General features: G+C 37.3%; 1 protein-coding gene across 2 annotated transcripts in view; it reads left to right on the top strand.

Moving 5' to 3' along the window:
* The window catches only part of LOC109882472 (AP-5 complex subunit zeta-1), a 53,750-nt gene that overhangs the window by 16,063 nt on the left and 13,363 nt on the right, over nt 1-24,324 (top strand). For both annotated transcript variants that reach the window (XM_031816431.1, XM_031816433.1), the window contains 8 exons: nt 1,386-1,423; nt 2,121-2,283; nt 2,359-2,537; nt 3,220-3,362; nt 4,778-4,896; nt 10,512-10,639; nt 10,802-10,899; nt 16,098-16,230. In XM_031816431.1, the coding sequence (XP_031672291.1) occupies nt 1,386-1,423; nt 2,121-2,283; nt 2,359-2,537; nt 3,220-3,362; nt 4,778-4,896; nt 10,512-10,639; nt 10,802-10,899; nt 16,098-16,230 (1,001 nt within the window). The remainder of the gene's footprint in view (nt 1-1,385; nt 1,424-2,120; nt 2,284-2,358; nt 2,538-3,219; nt 3,363-4,777; nt 4,897-10,511; nt 10,640-10,801; nt 10,900-16,097; nt 16,231-24,324) is intronic.

The following is a 24,324-nucleotide window of genomic DNA, read 5'->3' as shown; positions in this document are numbered from 1 at the left end:
AATATATTTGTTACAAAATGTTTTGTGTCCCTGTGTTGAATCTGTAAATCCCAGTGTCCCTGTGTTGAATCTGTGAATCCCAGTGTGTCCCTGTGTTGAATCTGTGAATCCCAATGTGTCCCTGTGTTGAATCTGTAAATCCCAGTGTGTCCCAGTGTTGAATCTGTAAATCCCAGTGTGTCCCAGTGTTGAATCTGTAAATCCCTGTGTTGAATCTGTAAATCCCAGTGTGTCCCTGTGTTGAATCTGTGAATCCCAGTGTGTCCCAGTGTTGAATCTGTAAATCCCAGTGTCCCTGTGTTGAATCTGTAAATCCCAGTGTGTCCCTGTGTTGAATCTGTAAATCCCAGTGTGTCCCTGTGTTGAATCTGTAAAGCCCAGTGTCCCTGTGTTGAATCTGTAAAGCCCAGTGTCCCTGTGTTGAATCTGTAAATCCCAGTGTCCCAGTGTTGAATCTGTAAATCCCAGTGTCCCTTTGTTGAATCTGTAAAGCCCAGTGTCCCTGTGTTGAATCTGTAAATCCCAGTGTTGAATCTGTAAAGCCCAGTGTCCCTGTGTTGAATCTGTAAATCCCAGTGTCCCTGTGTTGAATCTGTAAATCCCAGTGTCCCAGTGTTGAATCTGTAAAGCCCAGTGTCCCTGTGTTGAATATGTAAATCCCAGTGTTGAATCTGTAAATCCCAGTGTCCCTGTGTTGAATCTGTAAAGCCCAGTGTCCCTGTGTTGAATCTGTAAATCCCAGTGTGTCCCTGTGTTGAATCTGTGAATCCCAGTGTGTCCCTGTGTTGAATCTGTGAATCCCAGTGTGTCCCTGTGTTGAATCTGTAAATCCCAGTGTGTCCCAGTGTTGAATCTGTAAATCCCAGTGTGTCCCAGTGTTGAATCTGTAAATCCCTGTGTTGAATCTGTAAATCCCAGTGTGTCCCTGTGTTGAATCTGTGAATCCCAGTGTGTCCCAGTGTTGAATCTGTAAATCCCAGTGTCCCTGTGTTGAATCTGTAAATCCCAGTGTGTCCCTGTGTTGAATCTGTAAATCCCAGTGTCCCTGTGTTGAATTTGTAAATCCCAGTGTGTCCCTGTGTTGAATCTGTAAATCCCAGTGTCCCTGTGTTGAATCTGTAAATCCCAGTGTCTCCCTGTGTTGAATCTGTAAATCCCAGTGTGTCCCTGTGTTGAATCTGTAAATCCCAGTGTGTCCCTGTGTTGAATCTGTAAATCCCAGTGTCCCTGTGTTGAATCTGTAAATCCCAGTGTCCCTGTGTTGAATCTGTAAATCCCAGTGTGTCCCTGTGTTGAATCTGTAAATCCCAGTGTGTCCCTGTGTTGAATCTGTAAATCCCAGTGTCCCTGTGTTGAACAGTAAAGACTGTTTTCTTCTGTTTCAGAGGCGCTGAAGAGAACAGACACAGAGCTACAGAAAGCAGTGAGCTACAACTTGTCCCCTACAATCACACACAGTTATACTGCTGTAGTAACCCTGTCATACTGCTGTAGTAACCCTGTCATACTGCTGTAGTAACCCTGTCATACTGCTGTAGTAACCCTGTTATACTGCTGTAGTAACCCTGTTATACTGCTGTAGTAACCCTGTCATACTGCTGTAGTAACCCGGTCATACTGCTGTAGTAACCCTGTCATACTGCTGTAGTAACCCTGTCATACTGCTGTAGTAACCCTGTCATACTGCTGTAGTAACCCTGTCATACTGCTGTAGTAACCCTGTCATACTGCTGTAGTAACCCTGTCATACTGCTGTAGTAACCCTGTCATACTGCTGTAGTAACCCTGTCATACTGCTGTAGTAACCCTGTCATACTGCTGTAGTAACCCTGTCATACTGCTGTAGTAACCCTGTCATACTGCTGTAGTTACCCTGTCATACTGCTGTAGTAACCCTGTTATACTGCTGTAGTAACCCTGTCATACTGCTGTAGTAACCCTGTCATACTGCTGTGGTAACCCTGTCCCCTACAATCACACACAGTTATACTGCTGTAGTAACCCTGTCATACTGCTGTAGTAACCCTGTCATACTGCTGTAGTAACCCTGTCCTCTCTCTCTCTCGTGTGTGTGTGTGTGTGTGTGTGTGTGTGTGTGTTTGTGTGTGTGTATGTGTCAGTGCTTGGTGGAGGCGGTGCGTATCCTGGACGGTGTGTGTGTGGAGGATGCAGGGTGTGTGTATCGTGCGTTCCCGTGTGTTAAGTCACTGTTCGGCCGTCTGAACTCTGACCTGTCCTGCAGCAGAGTCCTCCTGCCCATCGCTCAGTTCTACCTGAACCACGGTGAGGAGGTGTGTGTGTGCACGTGTGGAGGATAAAGCTGGTGTGTACTTACTGTGTTTGTGTGTGTGTGTGTAGGGGAGACTGCAGCGGTGGACAGTGAGTGTGTGTGGAGGTGTGTGTTTGGTGTTCTCCCAGCAGAGTGTTTCAACGACCCCTATCTGGCCCACGAGACGCTGTCCTTCATCAGAGCCAATCAGCTGCAGCTCCATTCCTCTGTACCACTGTACACACACTACTTCCCTAGCCTGCTCAAGGTAACACACACCCCATTATAACACTCTAGGCACATTATTGGCCCACCGTATCTGACGCCGGGTTCTTGTAGTTATTAGTTCCTAGCGTGGGATAGTCCAGGTCTTGGATCTGACTATGTGTTGTAGTTCCTAGCGTGGAACAGTCCAGGCCTGGTATCTGACTATGTGATGTGTTGTAGTTCCTAGCGTGGAACAGTCCAGGCCTGGTATCTGACATGTGATGTAGTTCCTAGCGTGGGACAGTCCAGGCCTGGTATCTGACTATGTGTTGTAGTTCCTAGCGTGGGACAGTCCAGGCCTGGTATCTGACATGTGATGTAGTTCCTAGTGTGGGACAGTCCAGGCCAGGTATCTGACTATGTGATGTGTTGTAGTTCCTAGCGTGGGACAGTCCCGGCCAGGTATCTGACTATGTGATGTGTTGTAGTTCCTAGCGTGGGACAGTCCATGCCTGGTATCTGACTATGTGATGTGTTGTAGTTCCTAGCGTGGGACAGTCCAGGCCTGGTATCTGACTATGTGTTGTCGTTCCTAGCGTGGGACAGTCCAGGCCTGGTATCTGACTATGTGTTGTAGTTCCTAGCGTGGGACAGTCCAGGCCTGGTATCTGACTATGTGATGTGTTGTAGTTCCTAGCGTGGGACAGTCCAGGCCAGGTATCTGACTATGTGATGTGTTGTAGTTCCTAGCGTGGGACAGTCCAGGCCTGGTATCTGACTATGTGGATGTGCTGCCCTCTCTGGTCACGGCTGGGACTGCAGTTGAGCTACTGCACTCTCTACTGGACTTGCCCTGTCTCACTGCTGCTCTCACCCTGCAGCTCAGGTACACACACACACACGTAGAGATAGAATGCTTATACAGTTGAACTCTGAAGTTTACATACACCTTAGCCAAATACATTTAAACTTTGTTTTTCACAATTCCTGACATTTAATCCTAGTAAAAATTCCCTGTCTTTGGTCAGTTAGGATCACCACTTTATTTTAAGAATGTGAAATGCCAGAATAATAGTAGAGACAATTATTTATTTCAGCTTTAATTTCTTTCATCACATTCCCAGTGGGTCAGAAGTTTGCAATCACTCAATTAGTATTTGGTAGCATTGCCTTTAAATTGTTTAACTTGGGTCAAACGTTTCAGGTAGCCTTCCACAAACGTCCCACAGTAAGTTTGGTGAATTTTGGCCCATTCCTCCTGACAGAGCAGGTGTAACTGAGTCAGGTTTGTAGGCCTCCTTGCTCGCCCACAAATCTTCTCTGGGATTGAGGTCAGGGCTTTGTGATGGCCACTCCAATACCTTGACTTTGTTGTCCTTAAGCCATTTTGCCACAACTTTGGAAGTATGCTTGGGGTCATTGTCCATTTGGAAGACCGATTTGCGATCAAGCTTTATCTACCTGACTGATGTCTTGAGATGTTGCTTCAATACATCCACATAATTTTCCTGCCTCATGATGCAATCTATTTTGTGAAGTGCACCAGTCCCTCCTGCAGCAAAGCAGCCCCACAACATGATGCTGCCACCCCCATGCTTCACGGTTGGGATGGTGTTCTTCGGCTTGCAAGCCTCCCTCTTTTACCTCCAAACATAACAATGGTCATTATGGCCAAACAGTTCTATTTTTGTTTCATCAGACCAGAGGACATTTCTCCAAAACGTACGATCTTTGTCCCCATGTGCCGTTGCAAACCGTAGTCTGGCTTTTATATGGCGGTTTTGTAGCAGTGGCTTCTTCCTTGCTGAGTGGCCTTTCAGGTTATGTCGATATAGGACTCGTTTTACTGTGGATATAGATACTTTTGTACACTTTTCACACCAAAGTACATTCATAGGCTAATTGACATAATCTGAGTCAATCAGAAGCTTCTAAAACCATGTAATTTTCTGAAATATTCCAAGCTGTTTAAAGGCACAGTCAACTTAGTGTAGGTAAACTTCTGACCCACTGGAATTGTGATACAGTGAATTAATCTGTCTGTAAACAATTGTTGGAAAAATGACTTGTGTCATGCACAAAGTAGATGTCTTAACCGATCCAACCTAAGTGTATGTAAACTTCCGAGTTCAACTGTATACACAATAAATACGTAGTGTATTCTACGTTGATGTGTGTAAAGTATCTCTGTAAGATGGTGTAATAACAAATCAATCAATAACATACACAATGTTCCTAGAAGCATTTCAGGGAAACATCAGAGCAGTATAGAAATGTAACATGGTGATCTGTGCGTGTCAGGTCTGCATGCTTCCCTGTGTCTGAGCCAGGGGGGCGTGGTCTGTCATCGCTGGAAGCTTTCCGAAGCCCCGCCCATAGAGGCCTCTTCCTGTTCCTGTTGAGAGGGGAGGCAGGGTCTGGTAATGTCACAAACTACTGTAATATTATAATACCACTACTGTAATATTACTACTGTAATGCTATAATACCACTACTACTGTAATACTGTCATACCACTACTACTGTAATACCACTACTGCTGTAATACTATAATACCACTACTGTAATATTATAATACCACTACTGTAATATTACTACTGTAATTCTATAATACCACTACTACTGTAATACCACTACTATAATATCACTACTACTGTAATACCGCTACTACTGTACTACTGTAATACCACTACTACTGTACTACAATTCCACTACTGTAATATTATAATACCACTACTGTAATATTACTACTGTAATGCTATAATACCACTACTACTGTAACACGAATACTACTGTAATACCACTACTGTAATATCACTACTACTGTAATACCACTACTACTGTAATACTACTACTACTGTAATACCACTACTGTAATATTACTACTGTAATGCTATAATACCACTACTACTGTAACACGAATACTACTGTAATACCACTACTGTAATATCACTACTACTGTAATACCACTACTACTGTAATACTACTACTACTGTAATACCACTACTATAATACTGTAATACCACTACTACTATAATACTGTAATACCACTACTATAATACTGTAATACCACTACTACTATAATACTGCTACTATAATACTGTAATACCACTACTACTGTAATACCACTACTAAAATACTGTAATACCACTACTAAAATACTGTAATACCACTACTATAATACTGTAATACCACTACTATAATACTGTAATACCACTACTACTGTAATATCACTACTACTATAATACTGTAATACCACTACTACTGTAATATCACTACTACTGTAATACTGTTATACCACTATTACTGTAATACCACTACTATAATACTGTAATACCACTACTACTGTAATACCACTACTATAATACTATAATACCACTACTATAATACTGTAATACCACTACTACTGTAATACCGCTACTATAATACCACTACTACTATAATACCAATACTATAATACTGTAATACCACTAATACTATAATACCACTACTACTGTAATACTGTAATACCACTACTGTAATACCACTACTATAATACTGTAATACCACTACTACTATAATACTGCTACTATAATACTGTAATACCACTACTACTGTAATACCACTACTAAAATACTGTAATACCACTACTATAATACTGTAATACCACTACTTTAATACAGTAATACCACTACTACTGTAATATCACTACTACTATAATACTGTAATACCACTACTACTGTAATATCACTACTACTGTAATACTGTTATACCACTACTACTGTAATACCACTACTATAATACTGTAATACCACTACTACTGTAATACCACTACTATAATACTATAATACCACTACTATAATACTGTAATACCACTACTACTGTAATACCACTAATACTATAATACCACTACTACTGTAATACCAATACTATAATACTGTAATACCACTAATACTATAATACCACTACTACTGTAATACTGTAATACCACTACTATAATACTGTAATACCACTACTACTATTATAACACTAATACCACTACTACTGTAATACCACTACTATAATACTGTAATACCACTACTACTGTATTACTGTAATACCACTACTACTGTAATACCACTACTATAATACTGTAATACCACTACTACTATTATACCACTAATATTGTAATACCACTACTATAATACTGTAATACCACTACTACTGTAATACCGCTACTATAATACCACTACTATAATACCACTACTATAATACTGTAATACCACTACTATAATACTATAATACCACTACTACTGTAATACCACTACTACTGTAATACCACTACTATAATACTGTCATACCACTACTACTGTAATACCACTACTGTAATACCACTACTACTGTAATACCACTACTACTATAATATCACAACTATAATACTGTAATACCACTACTATTGTACTACTGTAATACCACTACTATAATTCCACTACTTATAATACCACTACTACTGTACTACTGTACTACACCTACTGTAATACACCTACTGTAATGTTATAATACACCTACTGTAATACTGTAATACACCTACTGTAATGCTATAATACACCTACTGTAAAACACCCACTGTAATACTGTAATACACCTACTGTAATGCTATAATACACCTACTGTAATACTGTAATACAGCTACTGTAATGTTATAATACACCTACTGTAATACACCTACTGTAAAACACCCACTGTAATACTGTAATACACCTACTGTAATGCTATAATACACCTACAGTAATACTGTAATACAGCTACTGTAATGTTATAATACACCTACTGTAATACTGTAATATATCTACTGTAATGCTATAATACACCTACTGTAATACTGTAATACACCTACTGTAATGCTATAATACACCTACTGTAATACTGTAATATACCTACTGTAATGCTATAATACACCTACTGTAAAACACCCACTGTAATACTGTAATACACCTACTGTAATGCTATAATACACCTACTGTAATACTGTAATACAGCTACTGTAATGTTATAATACACCTACTGTAATACACCTACTGTAAAACACCCACTGTAATACTGTAATACACCTACTGTAATGCTATAATACACCTACAGTAATACTGTAATACAGCTACTGTAATGTTATAATACACCTACTGTAATACTGTAATATATCTACTGTAATGCTATAATACACCTACTGTAATACTGTAATACACCTACTGTAATGCTATAATACACCTACTGTAATACTGTAATATACCTACTGTAATGCTATAATACACCTACTGTAAAACACCCACTGTAATACTGTAATACACCTACTGTAATGCTATAATACACCTACTGTAATACTGTAATACAGCTACTGTAATGTTATAATACACCTACTGTAATACTGTAATATACCTACTGTAATGCTATAATACACCTACTGTAATACTGTAATACACCTACTGTAATACTGTAATATACCTACTGTAATGCTATAATACACCTACTGTAATACACCTACTGTAATACTGTAATACACCTACTGTAATGTTATAATACACCTACTGTAATACACCTACTGCAATTCTATAATACACCTATTGTAATACACCTACTGTAATACCACTACTGTAATACTATAATACCACTACTACTGTAATACCACTACTATAATACTGTCATACCACTACTACTGTAATACCATGACTATAATACCACTACTACTGTAATACCACTACTGTAATACCACTACTACTATAATATCACAACTATAATACTGTAATACCACTACTACTGTACTACTGTAATACCACTACTATAATACCACAACAATAATTCCACTACCTATAATACCACTACTACTGTACTACTGTACTACACCTACTGTAATACATCTACTGTAATGTTATAATACACCTACTGTAATATACCTACTGTAATGCTATAATACACCTACTGTAATACTGTAATACACCTACTGCAATTATATAATACACCTACTGTAATACTATAATGCACCTACTGTAATACACCTACTGTAATACACCTACTGTAATACCACTACTCTAATACCACTACTCTAATACCACTACTGTAATACTATAATACCACTATTGTAATGCTATAATACCACTACTAATGCCACTACTGTAATACCACTACTCTAATACTGTAATGCCACTACTGTGATGCCACTACTGTAATACCAATACTGTAATGCCACTACTTTAATAACACTACTGTAATAACACTACTGTAATACCACTACTCTAATACTGTAAAACCACTACTGTAATACCACTACTGTAATGCCAATACTATAATACCACTACTGTAATGCCACTACTGTAATGCCAATACTTTAATAACACTACTGTAATAACACTACTGTAATACCACTACTCTAATACTGTAATGCCACTACTGTAATACCACTACTGTAATACTGTAATGCCACTACTGTAATGCCAATACTTTAATAACACTACTGTAATAACACTACTGTAATACCACTACTCTAATACTGTAATGCCACTACTGTAATACCACTACTGTAATACTGTAATGCCACTACTGTAATACCACTACTGTAATACTGTAATGCCACTACTGTAATGCCACTACTGTAATAACACTACTGTAATAACACTACTGTAATACCACTACTCTGATACTGTAAAACCACTACTGTAATACCACTACTGTAATGCCAATACTATAATACCACTACTGTAATGCCACTACTTTAATGCCACTACTGTAATGCCACTACTGTAATGCCACTACTTTAATAACACTACTGTAATACCACTACTCTAATACTGTAATGCCACTACTGTAATACCACTACTGTAATACTGTAATGCCACTACTGTAATGCCACTACTGTAATACCACTACTCTAATACTGTAAAACCACTACTGTAATACCACTACTGTAATGCCAATACTATAATACCACTACTGTAATGCCACTACTGTAATGCCACTACTGTAATACCACTACTGTAATTCCAATACTTTAATAACACTACTGTAATACCACTACTGTAATGCCACTACTGTAATAACACTACTGTAAAACCACTACTGTAATACCACTACTGTAATGCCAATATTCTAATACCACTGTAATGCCAATACTATAATACCACTACTGTAATGCAACTACTGTAATGCCACTACTGTAATACCAATACTATAATGCCACTACTGTAATACCACTACTGGAATGCCAATACTTTAATAACACTACTGTAATAACACTACTGTAATGCCACTACTGTAATAACACTACTGTAATAACACTACTCTAATACTGTAATGCCACTACTGTAATGCCACTACTGTAATGCCACTACTGTAATGCCAATACTGTAATAACACAACTGTAATGCCAATACTGTAATAACACTACTGTAATAACACTACTGTAATAACACTACTGTAATGCCACTACTGTAATAACACTACTGTAATAACACTACTGTAATAACACTACTGTAATGCCAATACAGTAATAACACTACTGTAATGCCACTACTGTAATAACACTACTGTAATAACACTACTGTAATAACACTACTGTAATGCCAATACTGTAATAACACTACTGTAATAACACTACTGTAATAACACTACTGTAATAACACTACTGTAATGCCAATACTGTAATAACACTACTGTAATAACACTACTGTAATAACACTACTGTAATAACACTACTGTAATGCCACTACTGTAATGCCACTACTGTAATAACACTACTGTAATGCCAATACTGTAATAACACTACTGTAATGCCACTACTGTAATAACACTACTGTAATAACACTACTGTAATAACACTACTGTAATGCCACTACTGTAATAACACTACTGTAATAACACTACTGTAATAACACTACTGTAATGCCAATACTGTAATAACACTACTGTAATAACACTACTGTAATAACACTACTGTAATAACACTACTGTAATAACACTACTGTAATAACACTACTGTAATGCCAATACTGTAATAACACTGCTGTAATATCACTGTATTTCTCCCCAGGTGATACCATGGACAGACTGAGTGTGCTCCATGACCTGCTGATGGAGGCAGCTGATTGGTCCAGAGTCATCCAATCAGCTCAAAGTGTTCCAGTGCTGCTGCACGTCTACTTCAACACAGTTACCACGGTAACACACACACACACACACACACACACACACACATACGCACACACAGGCTACAACCAGAATAAGTCAGAGATAAAACATGTATTTTGTGTATATAAGTACAGCTTAGATGTGGTGTGTGTGTGTGTGTGTGTGTGTGTGTGTGTGTGTGTGTGTGTGTAGATATCAGATGAGCGGTTGCTGGCCCAGCTGGTGTTGGTGCTGTTGGAGAGAAGCAGTCTGTTGCTCAACATCCCCAAATACACTGCAGAGATACACCGGTCAGTACACACACCGTATCACACATACACTGGTCAGGACACACACCGTATCACACATACACTGGTCAGGACACACACCGCATCACACATACACTGGTCAGGACACACACCGTATCACACATACACTGGTCAGGACACACACCGTATCACACATACACCGGTCAGAACACACACCGCATCACACATACACTGGTCAGGACACACACCGCATCACACATACAGGTTAGTTGAGATAATGTGTACATACTATAATACCACTACTATAATGTGTACATGTAGGTAGGGGTGAAGGGTTCAGGTTAGTTGAGGTAATGTGTACATGTAGGTAGGGGTGAAGGGTCCAGGTTAGTTGAGGTATTGTGTACATGTAGGTAGGGGTGAAGGGTACATGTAGGTAGGGGTGAAGGGTTCAGGTTAGTCGGTCATGTGTACATGTAGGTAGGGGTGAAGGGTACATGTAGGTAGGGGTGAAGGGTTCAGGTTAGTCGAGGTAATGTGTAAATGTAGGTAGGGGTGAAGGGTACATGTAGGTAGTGGTGAAGGGTACAGGTTAGTCGAGGTAATGTGTACATGTAGGTAGGGGTGAAGGGTACATGTAGGTAGGGGTGAAGGGTACAGGTTAGTCGAGGTAATGTGTACATGTAGGTAGGGGTGAAGAGTACAGGTTAGTTGAGGTAATGTATACATGTAGGTAGGGGTGAAGGGTTCAGGTTAGTTGAGGTAATGTGTACTTGTAGGTAGGGGTGAAGGGTACAGGTTAGTCGAGGTAATGTGTACATGTAGGTAGGGGTAAAGGGTACAGGTTAGTTGAGGTAATGTGTACATGTAGGTAGGGGTGAAGGGTACATGTAGGTAGTGGAGAAGGGTACAGGTTAGTTGAGGTAATGTGTACATGTAGGTAGGGGTGAAGGGTACCGGTTAGTTGAGGTAATGTGTACATGTAGGTAGGGGTGAAGGGTACCGGTTAGTTGAGGTAATGTGTACATGTAGGTAGGGGTGAAGGGTACATGTAGGTAGTGGAGAAGGGTACAGGTTAGTTGAGGTAATGTGTACATGTAGGTAGGGGTGAAGGGTACATGTAGGTAGTGGAGAAGGGTACAGGTTAGTCGAGGTAATGTGTACATGTAGGTAGGGGTGAAGGGTACAGGTTAGTTGAGGTAATGTGTACATGTAGGTAGGGGTGAAGGGTACATGTAGGTAGTGGAGAAGGGTACAGGTTAGTTGAGGTAATGTGTACATGTAGGTAGGGGTGAAGGGTACATGTAGGTAGTGGAGAAGGGTACAGGTTAGTCGAGGTAATGTGTACATGTAGGTAGGGGTGAAGTGACTATGCATAGATCATAAACAGTGAGTATTTATTTATTTTATTTATCCTTTATTTAACTAGGCAAGTCAGTTAAGAACAAATAATTATTTACAATGACTGCCTACCAAAAGGCCTCCTGCGGAGACGGGGGCCTGGGATTGAAAACTCTAATAAATAAACGTAGCTGCAGTGTTCAAATCAAATGGAGGTCAATGTAATTGTCTGGTGGCCTTGTCCATCCACTCCATCACAGGAGAGTGATGGAGTGCTGCATCAGATGACCTGGCCTCCACAATCACCCGACCTCAACCCAATTAAGATGGTTTGGGATGAGTTGGACTGCAGAGTGAAGGAAAAGCAGCCATCAAGTGCTCAGCAAATGTGGGAACTCCTTCAAGACTGTTGGAAAAACATTTCTCATGAAGCTGGTTGAGAGAAAAGGGGGCCACTTTGAAGAATATAAAATATATTTGGATTTGTTTAACACTTTTTATTTTGGATGGACAAGGCCACCAGACAATTACATTGACCCCCCTCCATTTGTTTTTGTAAAAAATAAACACTGGAATGAGTAGGTAGGTAGGTAGTAGGACCAAACATTTGACTGGTATTGTATATAAATATGGTATTTACATTTTTATAAATTTGAAAGGAAATCTAAAATCCTTTTTTGCGCCTCGTCATTAGGGGTATTGTGATGTCATTATGTGGTATTGTGATGTCATTATGGGGTATTGTGATGTCATGTTTTTGGTTGGACAGTTTTCTCAATTTCTTTCTTAGGTTTTTGCATTCTTCATCAAACCATTTGTCATAGTTTTTCATTTTCTAAGGTAGTCTGCTTGAAAACGTTAGATTTGATAGGGAAGCTGAAAGGTCAAATATACTGTTTAGGTTTACTACTGCCAAGTTTACACCTTCACTATTACAGTGAAATGTTTTGTCCAGGGAGTTGTCTAGAAGGGATTGAATTTGTTGTTGCCTAATCGTTTTTTGGTAGGTTTCTACACTACTTTCCTTCCATCTATAGCATTTCTTAATATTATTCAGTTCATTTGGCTTTGATCAAATCACATTTATTTATATAGCCCTCCGTACATCAGCTGATATCTCAAAGTGCTGTACAGAAACCCAGCCTAAAACCCCAAACAGCAAGCAATGCAGGTGTAGAAGCACGGTGGCTAGGAAAAACTCCCTAGAAAGGCCAAAACCTAGGAAGAAACCTAGAGAGGAACCAGGCTATGAGGGGTGGCCAGTCCTCTTCTGGCTGTGCCGGGTGGAGATTATAACAGAACATGGCCAAGATTTTCAAATGTTCATAAATGATCAGCATGTTCGAATAATAAGAAGGCAGAACAGTTGAAACTGGAGCAGCAGCACGGCCAGGTGGACTGGGGACAGCAAGGAGTCATCATGTCAGGTAATCCTGGGGCATGGTCCTAGGGCTCAGGTCCTCCGAGAGAGAGAAAGAAAGAGAGAAGGAGAGAATTAGAGAACGCACACTTAGATTCACACAGGACACCGAATAGGACAGGAGCAGTACTCCAGATATAACAAACTGACCCTAGCCCCCCGACACATAAACTACTGCAGCATAAATACTGGAGGCTGAGACAGGAGGGGTCAGGAGACACTGTGGACCCATCCACAGTTCAAGTAGATGGTGATTCAGCAGTGATCTGAGAGAGGTGTCAGTGGGCTGACTGAACGCTCTGAGGGACTCTGGGTTGAGGTCAAGGGATGAGGCCAAGGAATGAGGTCAGGTGATTGTGTACCTACCATAAGAGTCCCCTTGAAGCCTATAGTACTATTGACTATGTACAGACAAAGCTGCAGGAGTTGTGACCCGTTTTTGTTGGTTATGTTGTCGTAGTTGTGCCTAGGGGGGCATATGGTGGAGGGAATGCTGTCACCTCCAGGCAGGTGTTTGTCTCCCTGGGTGCTGAGGGTGTCCGATTCTTGTCCCGTTCTGGCATTTAGGTCTCCACAGTCCCTGGGCCTGGAAATGGTTTATCTCCCCTTGTAGGATGACAATGTCTGTATTTCACATTTCTTTGATGAAGTCTGGGTTCCTGTTCAGACCTTGTATATTCCAGGATGAGATAGTAAAAGCTTTGTGTTCCATAGTGTCTAGTGTCATAGTGTCTACCAATCTGCGTGCCACTTATGGTTTTCATATGTACATTTTTGTGAGTTTAATTTAATTTATAATAATGTCTTCATATCTCAATGTTCTACTGCTTGAGCTCCTCTACCTCTTATAGAATATTATCTCAAAAGTATTATGGAGAGAGGACCTCTGGCAGTCTCAATGGGAGTACCACAGGGTTCAATTCTCGGGCTGACTCTTTTCTCTGTATATATCAACGATGTCATTCTTGCAGCAGGTGATTCCCTGATCCACCTCTACACAGACGACACCATTCTGTCTACATCTGGCCCTTCTTTGGACACTGTGTTAACAAACCTCCAAACGAGCTTCAATGCCATACAACACTCCTTCCGTGGCCTCCAACTGCTCTTAAATGCTAGTAAAACTAAATGCATGATCTTCAACCGCCCGCCCGACTAGCATCACTACTCTGGATGGTTCTGACTTAGAATATGTGGACAACTATAAATACCCAGGTGTCTGGCTAGACTGTAAACTCTCTTTCCAGACTCGTATTCAACATCTCCAATCCAAAATTAAATCTAGAATCTGCTTCCTATTTCACAACACAGCCTCCTTCACTCACGCAGCAAAACTCCCTCGTAAAACTGATATCCTACCGATCCAGCTGGCCCTCGCTACATATTCGTTGCCTAACCCACTGGCTCCAGGTCATCTATAAGTCTTTGCTAGGTAAAGCTCCGCCTTATCTCAGCTCACTGGTCACCATAACACCCACCTGTAGCACGCGCTCCAGCAGGTATATCACACTGGTCATCCCCAAAGCCAGCACCCCCTTTGGCTGCCTTTCCTTCCAGTTCTCTGCAGCCAGTGACTGGAACGAATTGCAAAAATTGCTGAAGTTGGAGACTTATATCTCCCTCAATAACTTTAAGCATCAGCTAACTGAGCAGCTTACCGACTGCTGCAGCTGTACACAGCCCATCTGTGAATAGCCCAACTACCTACCTCATCCCCATATTGGTTTGATTTTATTTTTTGCACACCAGTATTTCTACTTGCACATCATCATCTGCACATCTATCACTCCAGTGGTAATTTGCTAAATTGTAATTACTTTGCTACTATGGCCTATTTATTGTCTCACCTCCTCACGCCATTTCCACACACTGTATATAGACTTTTTTCTATTGTGTTATTGACTGTACGTTTGTTTATTCCATGTGTAACTCTGTGTTGTTGTTTGTGTCGCACTGCTTTGCTTTATCTTGGCCAGGTCGCAGATGTAAATGAGAACTTGTTCTCAACTGGTCACCTGGTTAAATAAAGGTGAAATAAAATACAAAATAAAGGGATGGTCTGTGCGGAAGATTAGGTTACTGACGTTCCTGTTTTTGTAGCAGTCAGCAAAAAGTGTTTCTGGATTGTCCATGAGGAGCTTCTCTCTGTACTCTCTCGGTGCCTTGTCATGTTTAATATCTAAGGGGTACTGTACTGTGGTGACCTCTTCACAGTGCCCTGTAGATGATGTGGAGGGGGTTACCCTGTATATGTCCTTGTAAAATAATCCACCTTTTATACAACCCTCAGTCTATCTTTTGGAAAAACATGCTGAACAATTCAGGAGCTCATCTGCTCATTAACTCTCTATCTTTCCACTCTCTCTTTCACTCTCACTCTCTCGTTTCTCTCTCTCGCTCTCGTCTCTCTCTCTTGTTTCTCTCTCATTTCTCTCTCTCTCGGTTCTCTTTTGATTTTCTCTCTTGTTTCTCTGTCTAGAGTTTTTAGCCACCACTTGTTGAAGCTGTGTAAGCTCCACCCCTCTCTGGTTGTGGACCAATCACGGGAGCTGCTGGAGTTTGCTGGAACCACCACTAACATCCACAGCAAAGAAGACCTGTACACACATGTGGTGAGAACTATATACTATACACTATAATATACACACATGTGGTGAGAACTATATACTATACACTATAATATACACACATGTGGTGAGAACTATATACTATACACTATAATATACACACATGTGGTGAGAACTATATACTATACACTATAATATACACACATGTGGTGAGAACTATATACTATATACTATAATATACACACATGTGGTGAGAACTATATACTATACACTATAATATACACACATGTGGTGAGAACTATATACTATACACTATAATATACACACATGTGGTGAGAACTATATACTATATACAGTGGGGCAAAAAAGTATTTAGTCAGCCACCAATTGTGCAAGTTCTCCCACTTAAAAAGATGAGAGAGGCCTGTAATTTTCATCATAGGTACACTTCAACTATGACAGACAAAATGAGAAAAAAAATCCAGAAAATCACATTGTAGAATTTTTAAAGAATGTATTTGCAAATTATGGTGGAAAATAAGTATTTGGTCAATAACAAAAGTTTATCTCAATACTTTGTTATATACCCTTTGTTGGCAATGACAGAGGTCAAACGTTTTCTGTAAGTCTTCACAAGGTTTACTATACACATACTATACACACTGATATACACTATACTATACACACTGATATACACACTACTATACACACTGATATACACACTACTATACACACTATACTATACACACTACTATACACACTATACTATACACACTACTATACACACTATACTATACACACTATACTATACACACTGATATACACACTATACTATACACACTGATATACACACTGATATACACACTGATATACACACTGATATACACACTGATATACACACTATACTATACACACTATACTATACACACTGATATACACACTATACTATACACACTGATATACACACTATACTATACACACTATACTATACACACTATACTATACACACTGATACACACACTGATATACACACTGATATACACACTGATATACACACTATACTATACACACTATACTATACACACTGATATACACACTACTATACACACTATACTATACACACTATACTATACACACTATACTATACACACTGATATACACACTGATATACACACTATACTATACACACTATACTATACACACTATACTATACACACTATACTATACACACTGATATACACACTATACTATACACACTACTATACACACTGATATACACACTGATATACACACTGATATACACACTATACTATACACACTATACTATACACACTGATATACACACTATACTATACACACTATACTATACACACTGATATACACACTATACTATACACACTATACTATACACACTGATATACACACTATACTATACACACTATACTATACACACTGATATACACACTACTATACACACTGATATACACACTGATATACACACTATACTATACACACTATACTATACACACTATACTATACACACTATACTATACACACTGATATACACACTATACTATACACACTATACTATACACACTATACTATACACACTATACTATACACACTCTACTATACACACTATACTATACACACTGATATACACTATACTATACACACTGATATACACACTATACTATACACACTATACTATACACACTATACTATACACACTGATATACACACTATACTATACACACTGATATACACACTATACTATACACACTATACTATACACACTATACTATACACACTGATATACACACTATACTATACACACTGATATATATACTATACACACTATACTATACACACTACTATACACACTATACTATACACACTGATATACACTATACTATACACACTATACTACGCACACTCTACTATACACACTATACTATACACACTATACTATACACACTATACTATACACACTATACTATACACACTGATATACACACTGATATACACACTGATATACACACTATACTATACACACTATACTATACACACTGATATACACACTACTATACACACTATACTATACACACTATACTATACACACTATACTATACACACTGAATATACACACTGATATACACACTATACTATACACACTATACTATACACACTATACTATACACACTATACTATACACACTGATATACACACTATACTATACACACTACTATACACACTGATATACACACTGATATACACACTGATATACACACTATACTATAACACACTATACTATACACACTGAGATACACACTATACTATACACACTATACTATACACACTGATATACACACTCTACTATACACACTATACTATACACACTATACTATACACACTGATATACACACTATACTATACACACTATACTATACACACTGATTACACTACTATACACACTGATATACACACTGATATACCAACTATACTATACACACTATACTATACACACACTATACTATACACACTATACTATACACACTGATATACACAACTATACTATACACCACTATACTATACACACTATACTATACTACACACTATACTATACACACTCTACTATACACACTATACTATACACACTGATATACACTATACTATACACACTGATATACACACTATACTATACACACTATACTATACACACTATACTATACCACACTGATATACACACTATACTATACACACTGATATACACACTATACTATACACACTATACTATACACACTATACTATACACACTGATATACACACTATACTATACACACTGATATATATACTATACACACTATACTATACACACTACTATACACACTATACTATACACACTGATATACACTATACTATACACACTATACTACGCACACTCTACTATACACACTATACTATACACACTATACTATACACACTATACTATACACCCTATACTATACACACTATACTATACACACTGATATACACACTGATATACACTCTACTATACACACTATACTATACCACTGATATACACTATACTATACACACTGATATACACACTATACTATACCACTGATACACACTATACTATACACACTAGACTATACACACTACTATACACACTGATATACACACGATACTATACACACTATACTATACGCACTGATATACACACTATACTATACACACTGATATACCAACTATACTATACCACACTACTATACACACTGATATACACACTATACTATACCACTGATATACACACTATACTATACCACTGATATACACCTATACTATACACACTATACTATACACACTATACTATAACACAATACTATACACACTACTATACCACTGATATACACACTATACTATACACATATACTATACACACTGATATACCACTATACGATACACACTGATATACACACTATACTATACACACTATACTATACACACTGATACACACTATACTATACACACTGATACACACTATACTATACACACTATACTATACACATAATATACACGCTGATATACACACTATACATATACACACTATACTATACACACTATACTATACACACTATACTATACACACTATACTATACACACTGATATACACACTGATATACACTCTACTATACACACTATACTATACACACTGATATACACTATACTATATCACACTGATATACACACTATACTATACACACTGATACACACTATACTATACACACTCTACTATACACACTATACTATACACACTGATATACACACTATACTATACACACTAGACTATACGCACTGATATACACACTATACTATACACACTGATATACACACTATACTATACACACTACTAACACTGATACACACTGACTATACACACTGATACACTATTACACACTGATATACACACATACTATACACACTATACTATACACACTATACTATACACACTACTATACACACTATACACACTATACTATACACACTATACTATACACACTGATATACACACTATACTATACACACTGATATACACACTATACTATACACACTGATATACACACTATACTATACGCACTGATATACACACTATACTATACACACTGATATACACTCTACTATACACACTATACTATACACACTGATATACACACTATACTATACACACTATACTATACACACTATACTATACACACTCTACTATACACACTGATATACACACTATGATATAAACACTATACTATACACACTCTACTATACACACTGATATACACACTATGATATAAACACTATACTATACACACTATACTATACACACTCTACTATACACACTATACTATACACACTGATATACACTATACTATACACACTGATATACACACTATACTATACACACTATACTATACACACTATACTATACACACTGATATACACACTATACTATACACACTGATATACACACTATACTATACACACTATACTATACACACTATACTATACACACTGATATACACACTATACTATACACACTGATATATATACTATACACACTATACTATACACACTATACTATACACACTACTATACACACTATACTATACACACTGATATACACTATACTATACACACTATACTACGCACACTCTACTATACACACTATACTATACACACTATACTATACACCCTATACTATACACACTATACTATACACACTGATATACACACTGATATACACTCTACTATACACACTATACTATACACACTGATATACACTATACTATACACACTGATATACACACTATACTATACACACTGATACACACTATACTATACACACTCTACTATACACACTATACTATACACACTACTATACACACTGATATACACACTATACTATACACACTATACTATACGCACTGATATACACACTATACTATACACACTGATATACACACTATACTATACACACTACTATACACACTGATATACACACTATACTATACACACTGATATACACACTATACTATACACACTGATATACACACTATACTATACACACCTATACTATACACACTATACTATACACCACTATACTATACACACTACTATACACACTGATATACACACTATACTATCACACTATACTATACACACTGATATACACACTATACTATACACACTGATATACACACTATACTATACACACTATACTATACACACTGATATACACACTATACTATACACACTGATATACACACTATACTATACACACTATACTATACACATAATATACACGCTGATATACACACTATACTATACACACTATACTATACACACTATACTATACACACTATACTATACACAACTATACTATACACACTGATATACACACTGATATACACTCTACTATACACACTATACTTACACACTGATTAGTCACAATATTACTATACACACTGATATACACACTATACTATACACACTGATACACACTATACTATACACACTCTACTATACACACTATACTATACACACTACTATACACACTGATATACACACTATACTATACACACTATACTATACGCACGATATACACACTATACTATACACACTGATATACACCACTATACTATACACACTACTATACACCATGATATACACACTATACTATACACACTATACTATACACACTGATATACACACTAATACTATACGCCACTGATATACACACTATTACTATACACACTGGAGTATACACTCTACTATTACACACTTATACGATACACACTGTATACCACACTATATATACACACTTACTTACACACTATACATCACTATACTATACAACACTGATATACACCATACTCTACACATATCTGATACTACCCTACACATAGTACTATACACCAATATACTATACACAACTGATATACACACTATACTATACGCACTGATATACACACTATACTATACAACACTGATATACACTCTACTATACACACTATACTATACACACGGATATACACACTATACTATACCACTATACTATACACACAGTATACTATACACACTCTACTATACACACTGATTACACACTATGATATAAACACTATACTATACACACTACTATACACACTGATATACACACTATGATATAAACACTATACTATACACACTAACTATACACACTATCTATACACACTATACTATAACACACTCTACTATACACACTATACTATACACACTGATATACACTATACTATACCACACTGATATACACACTATACTATACACACTATACTATACACACTATACTATACACACTGATATACACACTATACTATACAACACTGATATACACACTCTACTATACACTATACTATACCACTATACTATACACACTGATATACACACTGATATACACTCTACTATACACACTATACTATACACACTGATATACACTATACATACACACTGATATACACACTATACTATAACACACTGATACACACTATACTATACACACTCTACTATACACACTATACTATACACACTACTATACAACACTGATATACACACTATACTATACACACTATACTATACGCACTGATATAACACACTATACTATACACATTGATATACACACTTCCTAAACACACTCTATAACACACTATATACACACTACTATACACACTGATATACACCACTATACTATGACACACTGATATACACACTAACTATACACACTACTATCCCACTATACTATACACACTACTATACACACTGATATACACACTATACTATACACACTATACTATACACACTGATATACATCACTATACTATACACACTGATATACACACTATACTATACACACTATACTATACACACTGATATACACACTATACTATACACACTGATATACACACTATACTATACACACTATACTATACACATAATATACACGCTGATATACACACTATACTATACACACTATACTATACACACTATACTATACACACTATACTATACACACTATACTATACACACTGATATACACACTGATATACACTCTACTATACACACTATACTATACACACTGATATACACTATACTATACACACTGATATACACACTATACTATACACACTCTACTATACACACTATACTATACACACTGATACACACTATACTATACACACTCTACTATACACACTATACTATACACACTACTATACACACTGATATACACACTATACTATACACACTATACTATACGCACTGATATACACACTATACTATACACACTGATATACACACTATACTATACACACTACTATACACACTGATATACACACTATACTATACACACTATACTATACACATTGATATACACACTATACTATACCGCACTGATATACACACTATACTATACCACCACTGATATACACTCTACTATACACACTATACTATACACACTGATATACACACTATACTATACACACTATACTATACACACTGATATACACACTATACTATACACACTGATATACACACTATACTATACACACTATACTATACACACTGATATACACACTATACTATACGCACTGATATACACACTATACTATACACACTGATATACACTCTACTATACACACTATACTATACACACTGATATACACACTATACTATACACACTATACTATACACACTATACTATACACACTCTACTATACACACTGATATACACACTATGATATAAACACTATACTATACACACTATACTATACACACTATACTATACACACTATACTATACACACTGATATACACTATACTATACACACTGATATACACACTATACTATACACACTATACTATACACACTATACTATACACACTGATATACACACTATACTATACACACTGATATACACACTATACTATACACACTATACTATACACACTATACTATACACACTGATATACACACTATACTATACACACTGATATATATACTATAGACACTATACTATACACACTATACTATACACACTATACTATACACACTGAT

The sequence above is a fragment of the Oncorhynchus kisutch genome, unplaced genomic scaffold, assembly GCF_002021735.2.
Source record: "Oncorhynchus kisutch isolate 150728-3 unplaced genomic scaffold, Okis_V2 scaffold796, whole genome shotgun sequence".
Lineage (NCBI taxonomy): Eukaryota > Metazoa > Chordata > Actinopteri > Salmoniformes > Salmonidae > Oncorhynchus > Oncorhynchus kisutch.
The sequence above is the reverse complement of the archived record's forward strand: the minus strand, read 5'-3'. Positions and strand labels throughout refer to the sequence as shown.